The sequence below is a fragment of the Schistocerca serialis genome, chromosome 8, assembly GCF_023864345.2.
Source record: "Schistocerca serialis cubense isolate TAMUIC-IGC-003099 chromosome 8, iqSchSeri2.2, whole genome shotgun sequence".
Taxonomy (NCBI): Eukaryota; Metazoa; Arthropoda; class Insecta; order Orthoptera; family Acrididae; genus Schistocerca; species Schistocerca serialis.
The window spans coordinates 365,908,538-365,929,196 of record NC_064645.1 but is presented as its reverse complement, the minus strand read 5'-3'; the positions used below and the strand labels follow the sequence as shown (position 1 = coordinate 365,929,196).

Genomic DNA, 20,659 nt, shown 5'->3' with positions numbered 1-20,659 from the left:
TTCAACTACTCTTCTAATCCTTTTCTATCTTTTACAGAATTACAATGCCATCGCCACAGCTCAAATTTCTATTTCTTGTCCCTGAAATATAATTCTGGCTCCGAATTTTTCGCTGATCAGTGTATATACTGAATAACATCGAGGGCATGCTGCATCCCTGTCTCACTACCTTCTCAACAACTACATCCTTTTCATGCTTTCTTGTTCCTGTACAATTTATAAATAACCTCTCGCTCCCTGTATTATACTTCTGCTGTCTTCAGAATTTCAAAGAAATTATGGCAGTCGACATTGTCAAAAGCTTTCTGTGAGTCAATAAGTGCTCTGAACGCGGTTTTGCCTTCCTCTGACCTATCTTGTAAGGTAAATCGTAGGACCAGTATTGCCTCGGATGTTCCTACATTTCTCCGGAACGAAATCTTCCCAGGGGTCAGCATCCACCAGCTTTTCCATCCTCCTGTAAATAATTCTTATCAGTATTTTGCAACCATAACTTATTAATTACACTCACCCCTATCAGCGCCTTTTTCTTTGGAAGTGGAATTATTACCTTCCATATCAAGCGTGAGAGCATTTGCCTGTCTAATTTATGTCGCGCGGCAGGTAGAATAGCTTTGTCACGGTTCTGCTTCTCAAGGATATCCGTAGTTCTTAAGGAATGTTTTCGTTACGGATGAAACCAGATAAGTTGCGTTGGTTCCAGAATTGTTTTTGTACGGACATAGTGTGGAGTTTTTGTTGATGAGGATGAAACAAACAGATAACTAGTTGATGTCTGGGTTTAAATAAGGAGTGGGATTTGCTCGTGTTGTCGATGTAGTGAATATTTTCGTGTGACAAGCTCGTTTTTGTGTACACGAAAGATCCAGTGGACACGGAGCAGGCCTTTTTCTGTCTTTTTCTGCTTTTAGTTATTGGCTTTCGGAACGTGGCCATACAGGTGCCGTAGCACTGGAAATGTTATACTACTCTTTGTTTTGACAATTGAGAGTATGCATTAGTCTAAGTCGTATCCTGGTATGAAGTTACAGAGGCTTAAGAAAGGACAGATTTCGACACAAAACAGGTTTTATGTGTGCAGTATACCGAAGCAGGTGGCGCAGGATTAGACGGAGCAGGCCGTGCAGCGTGTGAGTGTGTGCTGTGTCGTGCGCAGGTTCGCGGGCGCGCCGCCGGCCAAGTTCCGCGTGAACCCCAACACGGGCGTGGTGACGGCGGCCGACAGCCTGGCGGGCGACGCGGGCCGCCTGCTCCAGCTGCACGTGCTGGCGCGCGACAAGGGCAACCCGCCGCGCTCCAGCGCCGGGCTCGTCGAGGTGCGCGTCGCCGACGCCCACGGCGCCGCCGCCGCCGCCGCCGCCGCCGAGCCGCCCAGCCTGCGCTTCCACAACGCCTCCTACTACGCCTCCGTCGTCGAGAACGCCGCCCCCGGCACCGAGGTCGTCCAGGTGAGTCTCACGTCCCACTCTGAGTCTCTCCCAGCCGCGTCGTGTGCTGACACACTGTTCACAGTGACTGTGCCCCGGAATTTGTTGTAGTCGCTCCCCTTCTAATGAGTTACACTGTTTTGGCACTCCGATAACACATTTTTGAAGCTATACGAAACGTCCTCTACGCTATACAGGGTGTTACAAAAAGTTACGGCCAAACTTTCAGGAAACATTCCTCACACACAAAGAAAGAAAATATGTTATGTGGACATGTGTCCGGAAACGCTTACTTTCCATGTTAGAGCTCATTTTATTACTTCTCTTCAAATCACATTAATCATGGAATGGAAACACACAGTAACAGAACGTACCAGCGTGACTTCAAACACTTTGTTACAGGAAATGTTCAAAATGTCCTCAGTTAGCGAGGATACGTGCATCCATCCTCCGTGGCATGGAATCACTGATGCGCTGATGCAGCTCTGGAGAATGGCGTATTGTATCACAGCCGTCCACAATACGAGCACGAACAGTCTCTACATATGGTACCGGAGTTGCGTAGACAAGAGCTTTCAAATGCCCCCATAAATGAAAGTCAAGAGGGTTGAGGTCAGGAGAGCGTGGAAGCCACGGAATTGGTCCGCCTCTACCAATCCATCGGTCACCGAATCTGTTGTTGAGAAGCGTACGAACACTTCGACTGAAATGTGCAGGAGCTCCATCGTGCATGAGCCACATGTTGTGTCGTACTTGTAAAGGCACATGTTCTAGCAGCACAGGTAGAGTATCCCGTATGAAATCATGATAACGTGCTCCATTGAGCGTAGGTGGAAGAACGTGGGGCCCATCACCGACAATGCCTGCCCAAACGTTCACAGAAAATCTGTGTTGACGATGTGATTGCACAATTGCGTGCGGATTCTCGTCAGCCCACACATGTTGATTGTGAAAATTTTCAATTTGATCACGTTGGAATGAAACCTCATCCGTAAAGAGAACATTTGCACTGAAATGAGGATTGACACATTGTTGGATGAACCATTCGCAGAAGTGTACCCGTGGAGGCCAATCAGCTGCTGATAGTGCCTGCACACGCTGTACATGGTACGGAAACAACTGGTTCTCCCGTAGCGCTCTCCATACAGTGACGTGATCAACGTTACCTCGTACAGCAACAACTTCTCTGACGCTGACATTAGGGTTATCGTCAACTGCACGAAGAATTGCCTCGTCCATTGCAGGTGTCCTCGTCGTTCTAGGTCTTCCCCAGTCGCGAGTCATGGGCTGGAATGTTCCGTGCTCCCTAAGACGCCGATCAGTTGCTACGAACTTCTTCCTGTCGGGACACCTTCGTTCTGGAAATCTGTCTCGATACAAACGTACCGCGCCACGGCTATTGTCCCGTGTTAATCCATACATCAAATGGGCATCCGCCAACTCCGCATTTGTAAACATTGCACTGACTGCAAAACCACGTTCGTGATGAACACTAACCTGTTGATGCTACGTACTGATGTGCTTGATGCTAGTACTGTACAGCAATGAGTCGCATGTCAACACAAGCACCGAAGTCAACATTACCTTCCTTCAATTGGGCCTACTGGCGGTGAATCGAGGAAGTACAGTACATACTGACGAAACTAAAATGAGCTCTAACATGGAAATTAAGCGTTTCCGGACACATGTCGATATAACATCTTTTCTTTATTTGTGTGTGAGGAATGTTTCCTGAAAGTTTGGCCGTACCTTTTTGTAACACCCTGTATAAACGATGATCTCGCGGCGATATCACCGAATAAAAAGTTATCGGCCTTTAGGTCGCGTCAAATCGCTGTACAGGGTTAACCTGAACTGCACCGACAAAATTTCGGACGTTGTTGGTGTGTATTTTCTTAGTACGGTATTTTGATGTAAGGGACATACGGTCTCCGGTGACTCGTAACAGAATAGTTACATAAAGACTTCTCACGCACGTTTGTCTTTGTACCAGAATTGCACTCCAAACAAGTGTACAACAGAGGAGCATCGAAGATACGCATTGCCTATCTTGTTTGGAAACAAACTTGTTCCATTAACTTACTTTTTTTTCTTTTTTCTTTTTTTTACTGTCCGCTTTACCCTTCGTCCTCGAACTTGTTCGATTGTGTTTTGCCCTTTTTTCCCGGCAGAGTTAGTCGTATGTTAATAGTGAGACGGACCTGATGCTACTTTCGTTTATGCGGAACATTCGCCGTGCAGTACAATGTGCTAGCGTCTAGTAGGTTAACACATACACATACGAGGGTCACTCCAAAAGAAATGCACACTATTTTCATAAAAATACAGTTTTCATTCTGCATGTGTGAAAGTTTTACAGTGTGTAGATACATTCTTCCCGCTTGTTTTCAAACCTAGTTCAACCTGTTCCCGTGAGTGGCGCCGTCACAGCATGGCTTCAAGGTGGCTGCTACACTTGACGTTCGTCAGAAGCAACGTGCTGTCATAGAACTTCTGTTCTGTGAAAACAAGACAGTGGGAAACATCCACAAGAGGTTGAAAAAGGTGTATGGAGATTCTGCTGTCCTTCGCAGTATAGTTAGTCGGTGGGCAAGCAGGTTACGTGATGAAAGCGGGCACGGCAATGTTGAGGATTGTCCTCGCAGCGGCAGACCTCGTACTGTATACACTACAGACAGTATGCAGAGAGTTAACGAATTGGTGACTTCTGACAGACGCATCACAGTGAACGAATTGTCACGCTACGTTGGGATAGGGGAAGTAAATGTTTGCAGAATACTGAAAGTGTTGGCGTTAAAAAAGGTTTGTGCCAGTTGGGTTCCCAGGATCTTGACAGTGGCTCACAAAGAAACAAGAAAAACGGTTGGAACATTACGAGAATAGTGGAGATGAATTTCTTGGAAGAATTGTGACAGGTGATCAAACATGGCTCCATCATTTTTCACCAGAGACGAAGAGGCAAGTCAATGGAGTGGCATCATGCAAATTCACGCAAGAAAAAAAAATTCAAAACCACACCTTTTGCTGGAAAAGTTATGGCTACGGTGTTTTTCGATTCCGAAGGACTCTTGCTTGTGGACATCATGCCAAGTGGAAGCACCACAAATTCTGATGGATATGTGACGATACTGAAGAAACTTCAATCTCGACTGAGTCGTGTTCGACCACATCGGCCAAAGCAGGAAGTTTTTTTGTTGTTGCACGACAATGCACGGCCACATGTTAGTCAAAAAACCACGGAAGCGTTCACAAAACTCGGATGGGCAACACTGAAATACCCGCCTTACAGTCCTGACCTGGCTCCATGTGACTATCGTCTCTTTGGGAAACTGAAAGACTCTCTTCGTGGAACAAGGTTTGAAGATGATGACTCCCATGTGCATGCTGCCAAACAGTGGCTCCAGCAGGTTGGTCCAGAATTTTACCGTGCGGGTATACAGGCGCTGGTTCCAAGATGGCGTAAGGCAGTTGAGAGGGATGGAAATAATGTGGAGAAATGAAAATATTATTCCTAGAGGATGTATCTACACACTGTAAAACTTTCAAACATGTAGAATAAAAGATGGATTTAAAAAAAATAGTGTGCATTCCTTTTGGAGTGACCCTCGTATTTACGAAGATACTCCGCATGTCGCATGTTGGTTGGTAGTTGACGATGTGGATCTACCTGTTCCCCTGCTTCTATTGTTTGCAGGACGCCTTGTTTGAATAAAGCAAGCTGTGTTTCACACTAGTGGTGTTTCCCGAATCTGTGCAGATTCTGTAAGAGAACCTTGTTTCTCTCCAGGAACGTTATAATATTTGAGCTTATGGCGTGACTTTGGGATCCCGTAGCAGACGGACGTCGACAGGTTGACACAGCTGGTTAGAACCAAAATACCTCGACACTGGTCGGGGTTGCGCAGTTCTGAGGCACGAAACGGAAACACTGCTCGACGTTCCGCGAACACTGCATAGGCTAGCACTGTCCAAACCTTCCCGTCGCCTAGCTGTTCGCTATACTGCTCCCTTTGGCTTGAAACCTGGAGCCCTTCGCTTTGCGAAGATCTCGATCAGATGTTCCGGCATCCCCATTACGGGACGACAAGAAGAAAACGAGCCACTACATCTCTTCATCTAGAAGCGCGACTCCCGTTCGGTCTCCAGTACTTCCCAGCTGGCAAAGACTTGCGGAACCTGGCGGTACGCTCAGACGGTGAAGTGTTTTCTTCGGACGAGGACGACAAGCCGCTGATAGGTCGCGCAGAGCTACCCTCAGCGGACTACCCGCGCCGCCTCCCGGCAGTTTCCCGGCTGGGGTGACGAAACCGGCTGAGCGGCGCACTTGCTTTGTGCGGCGCGGCGCGGCGCCTGCCTGCCGCAGATGGTATCTGCGGTTAGCGTGCGAGCCGCGCTGTGCCAGTTGCCCTCCCCTTCGATGTCGCCCTTATCGCGCGCGCCTTTTCAACATTTTTGATTTAAGATCCGCGAACGGCGCCCGTAATGGAGTTCCCTTGAACTATGCTTTTGCTTGTTCGTCATCAACCGGTGCAATAAAGTTGGAGCCGTGGTATTAAACGCTCGTAACTCAGCCGGCGGCTCGCGTTCTTCGGCGCGGCCGCTTTACGGCGGAAATTAAGCAGATACGATCCCGCGAGGCAGCGGGGAGAGCTCCCGCGCGTCTGACGCATTCCTGCCTCCCTCGTACAAAGAAACCAATGTTTGGGTTGCGACTTAACTGAGCCCGCGACGTCTCCCTCCGCGTTTAAGCTATGCACTCGGCTGCACATAAACTCCGAGCTTAATGAGGTATACGGACAGTACGTCAGTAAAGACGTGTTGAACACTGCGAAAACGCTATGTTAATTTTAGTAATGCATTAAGCTCGACTCCAAAGGAGACTCTGCGGCTACTGAAACAATAACGCTGACACGTTCTCTGTGATATTTGTCAAGCAGGTGAATGTCGTCTGCACAGTGTAACCTGCATAGTAAAATTTGTTACACGGCCGGTGTCCTATGTAGCTTTCAATTTCTGGCTGCCTACTAGAAGATAAGACCTAAAGTTACTGGCATTAATGTGGAAACTGTACAGGAAATTTATTCATATACTCATAAAGGTAGAATGCTTACAGTTAGTGCTGCAGCCATCACTTCGTCACGCAGGTTTTCTGAAGAGTTATTTAACTTGCCATTAAGCGTGGTAGTAGGTGGAATTGAATAAATTATAACTTATCACATTTACGTAATAGGCAACATCGCAGTTTACCACCGTTTTAGACAGTGAAGAAAGTAAATGTCGAATGCAAGGTGAACCAGAACTCCAGTGATGAACTTTAAGAGATAGTTAACACATATCTTCGGAGTATTTTGGTATTAGGCATCCACGGTCTCTCGCAGCTCTTTACAGAGTAATAATGTAATTACGATGTATTGGGTTTGTTGCTGCAATCGCCATTATTGCTGTAAAAATATTTTCGCAACAATCTAGAAGCTTGTAACCAAAACGTGCACCACACAACACAGGGTAACGCAACAACTCTCATACGTGATGCGGTTGCCGTCAGTGCGGAAACAACTCAGCGTAACGCCGTTCTCGTGCTGTTCCACTGCCTTCCCTGAACTTACGCAAGCTTCGTGTCGGCCAACACTTCATCATTAGACCTGTCCATTCAGCTGTGTATCATTGTTTGCGTACAGATAACACTGCCGGAAAAACGAACCCAAGATGGAACCGACCAGTACTGAGTACAAGCTTGAGAAGATGGGTACTACTGTTTCGAAATAAGGTACGATAACTGAAAGGAAACGGAGACATACCGTCGACACTTGCAATGTTGTGCACTATTTTCAGTGCAATACACATACAAAGGTAGTTGGTCAAGGAACGAAAAGAAATGCAGTAACTTTAATGAGCTGCCAGACACCATGGGCCTTATATCAAGCTACTCAGAAGCTAACTTGAACAACGTCTGATAGTTCGTCGGTGCAATTTTGGTTCGCCCTGTGGAAGAAAACATCAAGCAGCACATTACTCACTTGAATATTGCGTGTCTGTGGGAAAATCGTTTTATATCTCGTGTAAGAACTACAAAGCAGGATGGATCGGAACAGAACAGTGGAAGGATCTTGTTCTATTCAGACTCTGGTTTATCGTTCAACAATACAGGGTGTCCCAGAAATGGTGCGACGAACTTTGAGTGTTTTTAGAGGGTATCCTTGAGGAACAATTCGAGGACAGGAACCCGTGTCCGTAAACGACATCTAGTGACCAGTGACACTACGGAATCTCGAAGTTATATGCGCCGGCGCTTGCCACTAGCCCACCCCTTTGGTAGCAAACGTGACTTTGCAGATTCAAATGGCTCTGAGCACTATGGGACTTAACATCTGAGGTCATCAATCCGCTAGACTTAGAACTACTTAAGCCTAACTAAACTATAGACATCACACACATCCATGCCCGAGGCGGGATTCGAATCTGCGACCGTAGCAGCAGGGCGGTTCCGGTCTGAAGCGCCTAGAACCGCTCGGCCACAACGGCCGGCTGACTTTGCAGATGATGGACCGTAGGCGCAACGTCTTTCAATGTTGTTTGCTATTGAGTGGTGGCGACTGATTGCCGCAATCGAAGGTGAAGAAGATGGAGCTAACTGCTGCGTAGAAAAGCCTTCCCTCCTATGAATGCTTTGCTCTGTTCCCCAGGGCATGACGGCTTCGGACATACGTTTCAACCCACAATTTATTTTTCTCCTGGAACCGCCTAAAATCTACAGTGTTTTTCGATGTACAGGAGAAAAATAAACAGCAGAAAAAACCCATCTCCGAAACCATAGTAACAGAGTATATCACTCACAGGCAGCAGCCGCCTCCATCTTCTCCGCTGGCGATCGTGGCAAACAACATTGCGAGGCTTTCTGTCTACGGTTCGTCCGCAGCCCGTGGTCGTGCGGTAGCGTTCTCGCTTCCCACGCCCGGATTTCCGGGATCGATTCCCGGCGGGGTCAGAGATTTTCTCTGCCTCGTGATGACTGGGTGTTGTGTGATGTCCTTAGGTTAGTTAGGTTTAAGTTCTAGGGGACTGATGACCATAGATGTTAAGTCCCATAGTGCTCAGAGCCATTTGAATCTTTGTCTAAGGTTCGTCAGCGTGCAAAGTAGCGTCTGCTCCCGAAGGATAGCTTAGTGGCAGCCGCTGGCGCATGTGGCTCCGACGTTCAATAGCGTCGTTGGATGACGTTTCCGGGCACGGGTTCCCATCCTCGATTTATTCCTCATGTCACCCTCTACAGCCCATCTAAGTTTGTCGCACCATTTCTGGCACAAAAAATTGGTTCAAATGGCTCTGAGCACTATGGAACTTAACTTCTGAGGTCATCAGTTCCCTAGAACTTAAACCTAACTAACCTAAGTACATCACACACATCCATGCCCGAGGCAGGATTCGAACCTGCAACCGTAGCGGTCGCGCGGTGCTAGACTGTAGCGCCTAGAACCGCTCGGCCATACCGGCCGGCGCTTTCTGGGACACCCTGCATTGGTGCTTGCATTGGCTGGGAACTCACGATTTCCATACGAACATGGAATTGAAGGGTTCGGGAGGGCTTACTCAACGCCGTGTAGGATTTCGTCAGTTCCACGCGACTAGCGCCCGAGAGGGCAAAAACACTGTTCGCTCAGCCCTACAGGATCTTCCAGCCACATCACGTCCCTTGAGGCAGAAATGATCCTGTTTGAGCAACCCAGGTATACACGTGGATAGTGTGACGACGACTGGAACAGCACTGGGTGTTACCCTGGCAACCATTGTCGCAGCTTCCGTTGGCCCGGCAGCAGAGAGAGATGCGCAGATAGTGGTTCCCCCAACGACAACAGTAGGCACAGCAGTGGCACCATGTCATTTTTTCAGACGAGTCCTATTTCTGTGTACAGCGTCACGATCAACGTATCCGTATACAGAGAATCCGAGGAGAACGGATGTTGCCAGATTCCATTCGTCATCCACGAAATCTCTGTTTAAATACCAAATTATCACATGTAGGAACCAATTCTGGAAACAGCTGATGGCGGGCGAACATCATTTAATTCTCTTCTGGGAAACAGTTCCACGTCGCCGACTCTGTGTGCACGGGGAAGAGATTTCCTTGACCGGGCGGCTGCAGTCAAGGCGCGTAAAGACCGGCATGCCGGAGTTGGTCGTCCAGGCTCGCTAAACGCGATGCGCGCCGCAGTAACTGTGCCACCGACGGATCTCCGGTTGCAGCTCCTCCGCAGAGCGGAGAGTAGGGGGCGGTAATTGGTCGTGGGAGGCGGCGAGGCGGTGTGTCGCCGCGGTCTGCCCGGCCTCGCAGCGGCCATAGCCGCGCCGCCTTTATTGCCTATAAGGCACCCGTAACGGACGTCTCGCTTCTCGCCTCAGATTAATGCTGACCACCTTAATGCAGAGTACGCTGACGTTAATTACGCCCAGAGCTACGGCGTCACCGGACTCAACGACTCCGTAAAGCGCGCCGCGACGATTCCAGCCGAGTGCAGTCCCGGACCTTTTCTGCATAAACGTACTCCCTCCCCCCCCCCCCCCTCCCTCCGTCCCAGAAACCGGCAATGAGCGAGGAAAGATATGGGAGGATAGGAAATGAGATGCTAATGCAAGCCCCTAGCAAACGGTTTTCCATGACAGGAGAACGTAAGGTCAGGTCACGTTCTACGATCAATACTAACTTGCAGGACGTGCCTCAGATCAATTACGCAGTGCTCCCGATGCTATCTCGAGAACTGATCGGCTATGAAGGGAACGCGGAGCTGACCGCTAGAGTTTTGAAATCGGTATCTAAGACGCATGACGTCACTGCTGTGTTATAATATTGAAACAGTAACGAACACTGTCAAGGACTTTCGGCGACTGAACTGCATAAAATGATATGTTTGCTGATTACGTCTTTCTTATTAACGTCTGAACCAGAAATTTTCTCGGCAAATTTCACTGACGAAGACTTCTCAGATTATCAGCCGAGTGGCAGCGTCGTCTTGTATCAACGCTACAGAAAGGTTTTCTGTTCGTCGTACTCAGGCGAATAGGGGTAGGAAACTGACAGAAACGTTCATTCGAAATTCCACTGCCACTCGGCTGACATTACGCGACGTGTTCAGCTGATAACAGAATTTCAAAAACATTGGCAGAGTATTAATTCTCTCCTGCACGTCGTATTGGGGTGGCTCAGCGGTTCTAGGCGCTACAGTCTGGAACCGCCCGACCGCTACGGTCGCAGGTTCGAATCCTGCCTCGGGCATGGATGTGTGTGATGTCCTTAGGTTAGTTAGGTTTAACTAGTTCTAAGTTCTAGAGGACTAATGACCTCAGAAGTTGAGTCCCATAGTGTTAAGAGCCATTTTTTTTAGATGCCCCTACCTATGGGTTTTATACAACCCGCAACGCCTTCAAATACAGCAAGCAAGATATTCATAATCTCCTACTTTATATGCAAACTATCAGTCCTGCAGAAAAACGGACAGGGCCTTTTTATAGTAAATATAATGTACTTGAATTTTGTGTGGGGTGATACGTTTTCGGTAGAGTTCGTAGTTCTGAATTATTGGAGAAAAACGTGTAAAAGTGACCTTCAAAAGCGTTCTTATTGAGTAACTCGAAATCTGTGACCTCTAGGGAAAACATATCCCAGTGCAAAATTTAACTACATTAAATTTCCTACAAAACTGTCCCGTTCATTTTTCTGTAGGACTAGCGAGCGAAAGAATATGAAAAATCTCGCGCGTGGTGTCTAAATGTGTTACAGGTTGCATACAACCCGTAGGTAGGGGCAACTGAATCACCGTGTGTACCTCAATATCGATCGTTCCTCCTGGGGCATCCTGTAGAATACCTGTCTACAATTAAATAATATTTGTTTGCAGGTACATGTCTTTAGTCTTAGTGCACACTGAAATCATCGCACCACTGTAATGTTTTGGCTACTGAAGCGTTATGCTACGGTACTGTTGGAGCTCGAGTTCAAGGTGTACGAGGACTACAGACGTGTCCTTAAATATCAGTTAGATAAGTTTATTTTGTAGTTGTAGTCGGAGAGCCGACTCGAGTCTGGTGGTGTCGGCAGGTGTCGGCGGTGCGCGCGGACGGCCGGCGGCACAACATCGCGTTCAGCCTGGCGGCCGGCAACGAGGACGGCGCCTTCTCGGTGGACGCCGGGTCGGGCGCGGTGCGGGTGCGCGACCCGGCGGGGCTGGACTTCGAGGCGCGGTCGCCGGCCGAGCGGCGGCTGGTGGTGGCGGCGCGCTCCGAGGCGCACGCTGCCTACTGCCCGCTGGTCGTGGCGCTGCGCGACGCCAACGACAACGAGCCGCGCTTCACGCAGCCGCAGTACTGGGCCGCCGTCTGGGAGGGCAACTCCAAGGGCACCTTCGTCGTCCAGGTCAGCACGAAGCTTTGAAAATTTTACCGCTTCCACTCACACCTGACGTAAAAATCAAAGTAGTTGTGGTCGATATGTGTACGTCAAAAAAAAAAAAAAAAAAAAAAAAAAAAAATGGGAATATGAAGGGCACCACAGGCACCTAGCCGGTCAGTGTGGCCGAGCGGCTCTAGGCGCTTCAGTCCGGAACCGCGCGACCGCTATGGTCGCAGGTTCAGATCCTGCCTTGGGCATGGATGTGTGTGATGTCCTTAGGTTAGTTAGGTTTAAGTGGTTCTAGGGGATTGATGACCTCAGATGTTAAGTGCCATAGTGCTCAGAGCCATTTGAACAGGCACCTAAATTACAGTGGACAACAGACGCACAGTGGAAAACAAAAAAAGGAATGCAACAGCTAAACGCGATTTCACTTAATGAAGGCAAGCACTAGTCAACAGGCCGTTAATCAGGCTTACAGAGAAATAAAAAAAGTCAAGTCATTCATCTTGAGCGCTCTTCTATACGTCTCTCAGAGCTACACACCTTTGAAATCAAACAAAAGCCGTTTTGAAACGATGGAAATGTAGCTTCGGAGAAGACTAACGTGGGCCAGACGTAGGAAAAAAAGAAGAAAAAAACAAACATTGAGGATGTTCTGAAACATGTCAGTGAACCGTGAAAACCGTACAAACTATCGAAAAAAAGTAGAAAAAGCTTTGTTTTCACATATTGAGGCACAAAATGATTTTACAGATATGTTGCAAGGAAAAATATTGGGAAAGAATACCAAAATAGAAAACAGTCGAATATGTGCTGCAAGTAACAGAGTGCATCATTATAGAGAAATGATGAAAGTAGCACAAAGTAGGCGAGAATGCTTGCAGCAACAAGGCATAGCCTTCAGAAGAAGAAGAAGAAAAGATGATGATGATGATCATTATGATCATGATCTGTAGGTCTAGAATACAAAATGCCTACTCACAGTAGCAAAAAATTAAGCACTTCTCAAATTTGTTAACGTGCACTATAGATTCATGTATTAATAATTATTTTCTAAAGGTATTAGTCTGGAGTATACGGAAGCGAAATGTGGACAGCAAATAGTTGAGACGAAAAGAGAATACAAGAGTTATCAATGTGGTCTTACGTGAGAAAGCTGAAGTTTACAATAACATTTCAACTAAGTGATGATGGTCGAAGTAGAGAGGATATAAAATGTAGACTGGCAATGGCAAGGAAAGCGTTTCTGAACAAGAGAACTTTGTTAACATTGAGTATAGATTTAAATGTCAGGAAGTCGTTTCTGAAAGTGCTTGTACGGAGTGTAGCCATGTATGGAAGTGAAACATGGACTATAAATAGTTTGGACAAGAAGAGAGTAGAAGCTTTCGAAATGTGGTGCTACAGAAGAATGCTGAAGATTAGATGGGTAGATCACATAATTAATGAGGAGGTATTGAATAGAATTGGGGAGGAGAGGAGATTGTGGCACAACTTGACTAGAACAAGGGCTCAGTTGGTAGGACACGTTCTGAGGCATCAAGGGATCACCAATTTAGTATTGGAGGGCAGCGTGGAGGGTAAAAAGAGATGAATACACTAGACGGATTCAGAAGGATGTAGGCTGCAGTACGTACTGGGAGATGAAGAAGCTTGCACAGGATAGAGTAGGATGGAGAGCTGCATGAAATCAGTCTCAGGACTGAAGACCACAACAACAACAACAACATCATCAAGTAAGTGATGATGAAGCACACAATCGAATTGGGGAGAAAAGAAATTTGTGGTACAACATGACTAAAGGAAGTGGCAATTCGAAAGGACACATGATACTCACCAAACGAATAGTCAGTTTCCTAACGGAGGCAAGAGTGATGACTCAGAACTGTACAGGCAGACCAACGCTTGGCTTCGTTAAGCAGTTTGAAATGGGTGTGACTTGCAGTACCTATGGTGGCTTGAAGAGGCTTGCTCGAGATGCGGCGAGAGCTGCAACAGATCATTCTTCGGACTGAAAACAATAACAGAAGCAGCAGCAGCAGCAGCCCATACGTCATAGACTCTATAGGTCGAACAACGCACGTAACGTGCGTTGTCATAGTAAACCAGAGAACACAGACTAGGGAAATATTTTGGCATATCATGTGGTTCCTCAGTTTCGCCACTCACTGACCTAAATAGTCTAGACCTGTACGTGTAAAGGAGTAATGACAAATAACTAATTGTAAACAGATATAAAAGGTTAGTCCGAAACAGATTTTAAACTTTAATTTTTGTTCTGTTCCACTAGGCTTGCACTTGAACATTTTTTATTTATTTATTTATTTTTGTAAGGATGGGCAGTGTGTGGCAACAACTTGTAATGCCGGAAAATATGTTCCGTGAATGTGTCTAAAAGAAATGAAATGAATATGGTAATGGAATGCCCTTGGTGGAATATAAGTCATGGGACGAGTAAAGGGAAGAACCCACCAAATGGTCAAGGCGCTGGGTCGGCCATAGGCACATAAACAAGACAGATAACGTTGATAGCCTTCCGATACATCCTTCTTCCTTCCAGCCATCAGTCACCCTTCTCCAGTACCGTTCCGCATCTCCTTTCTCCCCTCGTTCCCTTCACTTGACGCAACTGTATACCCCACCTGAACTGCAGCACGATGTAGTCACCCAGGACGATGCATCTCTGTAGATCTACGTGTGTGAATGAGTAAGGATTCGTGTACTTGTACACGAGTCAGCACCACACTTGTTTGGTTAGTTCTTACCTTTGCCTCTTCCGTCACAAATAACAAGTAGTGTGATTATATTGATGTTAGCGACTGATTTGGAGATTGGAAGGAGTTGTTGGTGATCAGTTCTGATTTATTGCTCTGTCCAATTATAATTGTCACAGACCTTTTGAGTTTCTCGATGACACAGGTGATGAAGATTGTAGTAACCTATGTAACCGCTGGCTCCGGTCGCGAGCAGAGGCTGACGGCCACTTCTGACCGGCAGGTCTCGGCGACGGACGCCGACAGCGGCGCCAACGGGCAGCTGCAGTACCACATCGCCGACGGCAACCACGACAACGCGTTCGTGATCGAGCCGGCCTTCTCGGGCGTCGTCAAGACGAACATCGTGCTGGACCGCGAGATCCGCGACGCCTACCGGCTGACGGTGATCGCGACGGACGGCGGCTCGCCGCAGCTCACCGGCACCGCCACCATCCGCGTCGCCGTCGTCGACGTCAACGACAACCAGCCCACCTTCCCGCCGCACAGCGTCATCACCGTCAGCGAAGGTGAGCCGCGCGCCGGCCTCTCTCGCGGCGCCAACTTGCGTGCGCACTGGCCCAGGACTCGAACCAGCTCGGAATGCAAGGTTCATTAAGAAAATAGCCCCCTAGCCTCTGGTTAAAACCATTTGTTCGCGATGTCCTTTCTTCGAGAGCCCTAGTTGAGCAAGATACGCACCAGAGCTTCTGTAACATTTGGAAAGCACGAGAGATCTGGCGGATTTAAAGCTGTGAAGGTAGGTCGGAAGTAGCGCTCGGGTATCTCCTTCGCTTAGACCATCGCCAGAGAAACACAGAGGAGCGAGTCCCAGTCGCTATACAGTTCAAATCTGTCAGGAAGTTCTAAAACAGCACACCCTCTGCTGCACAGAGGAATCTTTATCCTGGAATCTTTCAAGTATTCATTTATGCGATTGACACATTTATATAATGCTGCAATACAAATAAGGCAACGGCCTTGCCGCAGTGGATACACCGGTTCCCGTGAGATCACTGAAATTAAGCACTGTCGGGCGTGGTCAGCGCTTGTATGGGTGACCATCCAGGCCGCCGTGCGCTGTTGCCATTTTTCGGGGTGCACTCAGCCTCGTGATGCCAGTTGAGGAGCTACTCGACCGAATAGTAGCGGCTTCGGTCAAGAATACCATCATAACGGCCGGGAGAGCGGTGTGCTGACCACACGCCCCTCCTATCCGCATCCTCCACTGAGGATGACACGGCGATCGGATGGTCCCGGTAGGCCACTCGTGGGCTCACGACGGAGTGTAATACAAAGAACAGCGTCGAAGAAATAACGTAAAAATCGTACGTAATGCTTGCGAAATATCAAACGTAGTGTGTGAGTGCAGTGAAGACTTGTTAGCAGATCACAGTTGGCCACTTGTATAGACGTCGATAGAAGCGAAATTAGCGTCGGGAACCATTAGGGAAGTACTCGTAGGACACTCCTCTCCTTCGTAAGAGGCGTTTAGGAGAAATGATATTACGGAAACGAGCACGTAACTTTGTTAATACTCGTAACGTTTCTATCAGCCGAGATATTGAAGCGAGAACGGTTTTTTCTCGAACGCCATACTTTTTACGTTTCGTGAAGGTGGGCCCCCACAGTTCGTAAATATTAGAAAAAAACTCCATAGTTCACCGCTAAGAGTTGCCAATAAATATTTCTGTAATACAATTTCAGTCCTCAGACCGTCGTCAGGTGTTAATACCTGATGATAGTCTGAGGGCTGAAACTGTTTGTAATAATAGCGGCTGTTGACAGTGAATTAGATTTTCAAATAATTACGCCTTTTAACGGTATTTCAAAACTCTTGAAATTAGTGGTACAGTGAAATAATGTTGTTAGTGTTGGCGCTGGAACTGTTGCAAAATAATTTGAGAGATAGGACAAAATTTAGAGTCGAGATGCCCGGAATCCGTTCTTCCTCTGCGAACACCTTCGCTCTTCTTGCTGCATGCAACTACGGAGTCTCGCGTGAGAGGCCTGTTTAGCCTCACGAGTTGCAAACGCATTTAAATCTCACCTAAGTGAAACGATAGTTTAGAGCTACTAATTTAACGGGACCGCATTTGAGGTGCCCTCAGTCTACAGCAGATCGAGTGCAGCCTTCGGCGTAAGCGATAATGTGACATCTTCCTCAAGGCTTCGTTATCTACCTTCCTCTACAGAATCATCGCTCGCCGTTTACTGGGTTATCGGACCCTCCCACTGTGTCAGTTTTAACTGACTCCCGAATGCCCTGTTTCATTTACAGTTTTACTGTAATTTTTAACGAACACTGTGCGAATCGGCTTCGCCACTTCCGGCCTCCTTTATCGCCCCGTTTCCAGCACATCTTCCGAGGTAGAGAACCTTGAAGCGGCGCAACGACAGCGCGAAAAACAAAAACAAAAAACACCGTTACATGTGGGTGACAATAACGAGGCGTGAAAAAGGCGTAAAATAGCTCCGCACAACAGAAAAAGGCGCTTCCACCACCCGATAAATGTCTTCTCCGGAGATGTACGCCGAGTTCAGGACGAAAGCAAAAAGAGGAGGAGAAGCGAAAGTCAAATTGGCTGTGTGAGTTAGTTCGCCGAGCCGGCTCGCTCGCTCCCTTCACTCATTCATTTTCCGCGTGCGGCGGCGGCGGCGGCGGCGCATCGTAATAGCGCAACGCAATAAATACGTGCTTCGTTTGTCGTCGACGTACGCGGGATTACGGCGAAGCGCGGGACTCGAGCGTTACGGCCGCCCGCGGCTGGCTGCGACCCTCGACTCGGCGTTCGCAGCCCGCGGCTGGGTTTATTTGCGTCCGCCGCCCGCCCCCTTATAATCCCAGCCACACACGTAACGGCGGGCAGCGTTCAGCTTGTTAACAACAGTGACTCTTCAGCTATTATTTCAACATTTTAAATACTGCACAAATCTACCTTCAGAATGAGAAATATTCGCCATGAGCTACGATACGCTTGCACCTGCGGTCCACAACAACGGCACGGCGTTCGAGGAAATCTAATGCGATGCCCTTGTACGAGCGATTGTCTCGTTCCGGCGTTTTGAGTCCTTATCCGGCAGACATCGTAAGAGGCGTCGAACGAATTCACAGGCGATCTGCTAGGTTTGTAACGGGTCGATATAGCCCGCACTGAAGTGTTACAGAAATAGTCTGTGAACTTAAATGGAAATTCTTGGGAGAGACACGACAAAGTTCTCCCGAAAGCCCGTTCTCTAATTTACGAGTATTACTAAAGAAAAAAAATTCCCTGAAACGAAATGACCGTGTGGCATTAATGACTGGCAATGTTCGACTGCCTGAGGCAAGACTTCTGTTTGATGAGAATTCGGCAACTTTCGCCTCGATGAAATGAGGGAAAACGATTAAGACGATACGGACACCTAGTTCGCCAGTGATGAAAATCCCAGACCAAGTAACGAATCAAACCCGAACCTCACTACTAGAGGGAGCGCTATTTTTACGTCGGACCTGCTTACCACCCCCTTGTAGCCCATTCTTTCAATTATGCTTTCATCGGCGAACATACTTGCTGTCATTAATTTTTTCCTGAGAAATGCTCTTAGCGCCAATTATTTTAGCACCTTGTTAAATTCCATGTTTTTTTTTAAATATAATTTAATAAATAAGTATATACTCCTTTGTGATGCAGTTTAAAAGTCTCCTTTTTTATCATAAAAAATTAAAATTATTTTTTCTTGTGAAAAATAAATTAAAATGTTCTTAAGTGAAAGATGATGGGAAAATATGTTTTCTCGGCCGGTAAGGATGATTACGTGACGTAAAAAGAAATTATTTGCGGTAATTAAGAATATTAAAAAAAAAATAAACTCAGACAGTAACTGCTTCCTAATAGTAGAGCTTCTGTACTTCGCCACAGCACGTTCCATATGATTGTTGAACTTTTAACCTGATTGTTATTTTTAGGAAATCTGTGTACCATAAAGCTAGGCTAATTTGCCCCTTGGGCGGTAGCATTGCTCCAAGTATGAAATAAGTTATAAGCCTGCCTAACACCTATTCTGATAAACATTTTGGAAGAGTTTTGATTCTGTCCAACAACTGACAGTTTCTTCTAGCTCATCTATATGAGTTATTTTGTCAAATGGTTCAAATGGCTCTGAGCACTATGGGACTTAACATTTTAGGTCATCAGTCCCCTAGAACTTAGAACTACGTAAACCTAACTAGCCTAAGGACAGCACACAACACCCAGCCATCACGAGGCAGAGAAAATCCCTGACCCCGCCGGGAATCGAACCCGGGAACCCTGGCGTGGGAAGCGAGAACGCTACCGCACGACCACGAGATGCGGGCAGTTATTTTGTCACTCGCTAATTGTAATTTTCTGTCAATCAAATCTGAGCTACTGTATTTTTCAGGTAATTTTTTCTCAAGAAAAAGTGGTATTTTGCTACCAGAAAATTACTTAAACATAAGCCAATGACATTGATTTATGTGTAGAAATATTGTCTAAATCGTACCCAAAAACTTGTATCAACACGTTACCTATCAATCTATGATTGAAAGGAGCAACTTTGCGCCACTGACAAAGTGGATCAAAGAGTTGCTTTGCTTTAGACCTATTCCGCTTGGAAAGAATTTAATTACATTTGAAACGAGTACTACTAAGATATTAATGGTGTTACAGTATGGTACTAGTGTAAACAGGAGCTAGGACGTCGCCAAAATGCAGTTTACAGCACTGAAAATCTGAAAGAAGACCTGGAATCCGTAAGAAATCATACTGTCACGGGATCCTGGACCAGTTACTATAATCAGTCATAATGGTCAAGAATCTAAGAGTACCTGCATCGGTTCGATTTAAACTGAAAAATTAGATAAATGTAACGCTGGATAAGGTAGAACACAGATTAAGATTTATCTGAAGAGTGGTATGGATTCCAATGAAGGACGCCACTAAAGGAACTCATGCTTGAAATACCACAACATGCTTCTAAACCCGTGCCAGTTACATACGAAGAGAAGTCCGCGACAGTGCTTGATTGTTCTAGTGATGAAGACATATTAGAAGAACAACTTCTTGATGAAATTTGGGACGAAGATTGGGAATCATACAGAAGAAATGAGATTGAAGTCTTAGCAGCATCTTCTGAGAATGAAAGGAGCCTGTCAAAACTACAGGAAAAACTGAAACCAATCACCAAAGAGATTGGCGTTTTTATGGTTACACATTATGAAAATAAACGTTATCCTAGTGTTATTGAAAGTTTTATTGGATACGGTGCAGCCCTAAATACCATGATGCTATTTCCTGATGACTGGAAATGTTCTGTAAATAAATAATACTTTTGCGCAAATGGGATGATATAATTGAAGATCATAAAACTTTTAATTATTTCTCTGGTTACCAAATTCCTCAGATCTTCCTCATCAGTCCTCTGGCATTCACAACCGAGTGAGGCGGGGGAAGTGGTAACGCGGCGGACTCACATTCAGGAAAAATTGGTTCAAACCCCTGTCCGACCATCCTGATTTAGGTTTTCCGTTATTTTTCTAAGCCACTTAAGGCCAGGATGGTTCCTTTGAGAGGGCACGGCCGTTTTTCTTTCCTATTTTTCCTCACTCTGAGCGTGTGGCTGGTCTCTAAGCAATCTTAAACCATAATTTTCCGTTCTTCCTTTTTACATCAGCTGCTAATAAATGCTTGCTCTATACTGTTCCACACACAACGTTCTTCAACCATACGCATGCATGTTATTCCTGAACGTTTTGTAAACCCAGTCACCCAACTCCCACGACGTTGTCGAAGTAAGATTCTCCTTACTCCTCTACAGAAGCGCGAATTCGTCTTCTCTCTCTCTCTCTCTCTGCATCTTATGTCCTTTCTACTGTGGCCAGCGTCAGTTATTTTGTTGCCCAAATAGCAGAATTCAGCCAGTCATTGTGCGAGATGGACACTGGAGGAAGAAGCACGTCTCTTAACTCGCCTTGGAATCTTTTAGACTAAGTCTACCTGCAGTGGGAGACACCTGTCTTCTAGCGTTTCCCATTAGCGTTCGTTGACCATTCCTCTGGCACATTTGCACTTACTAAACAAACGCGTGGTAAA

At 46.7% G+C, this 20,659-nt stretch overlaps 1 protein-coding gene across 1 annotated transcript in view; it reads left to right on the top strand.

The window, feature by feature from the left end:
• The window catches only part of LOC126417021 (protein dachsous), a 423,732-nt gene that overhangs the window by 357,051 nt on the left and 46,022 nt on the right, over positions 1-20,659 (top strand). The window contains exons 18-20 of the mRNA XM_050084910.1: positions 1,157-1,448; positions 11,518-11,832; positions 14,809-15,094. Of these exons, the coding sequence (XP_049940867.1) occupies positions 1,157-1,448; positions 11,518-11,832; positions 14,809-15,094 (893 nt within the window). The remainder of the gene's footprint in view (positions 1-1,156; positions 1,449-11,517; positions 11,833-14,808; positions 15,095-20,659) is intronic.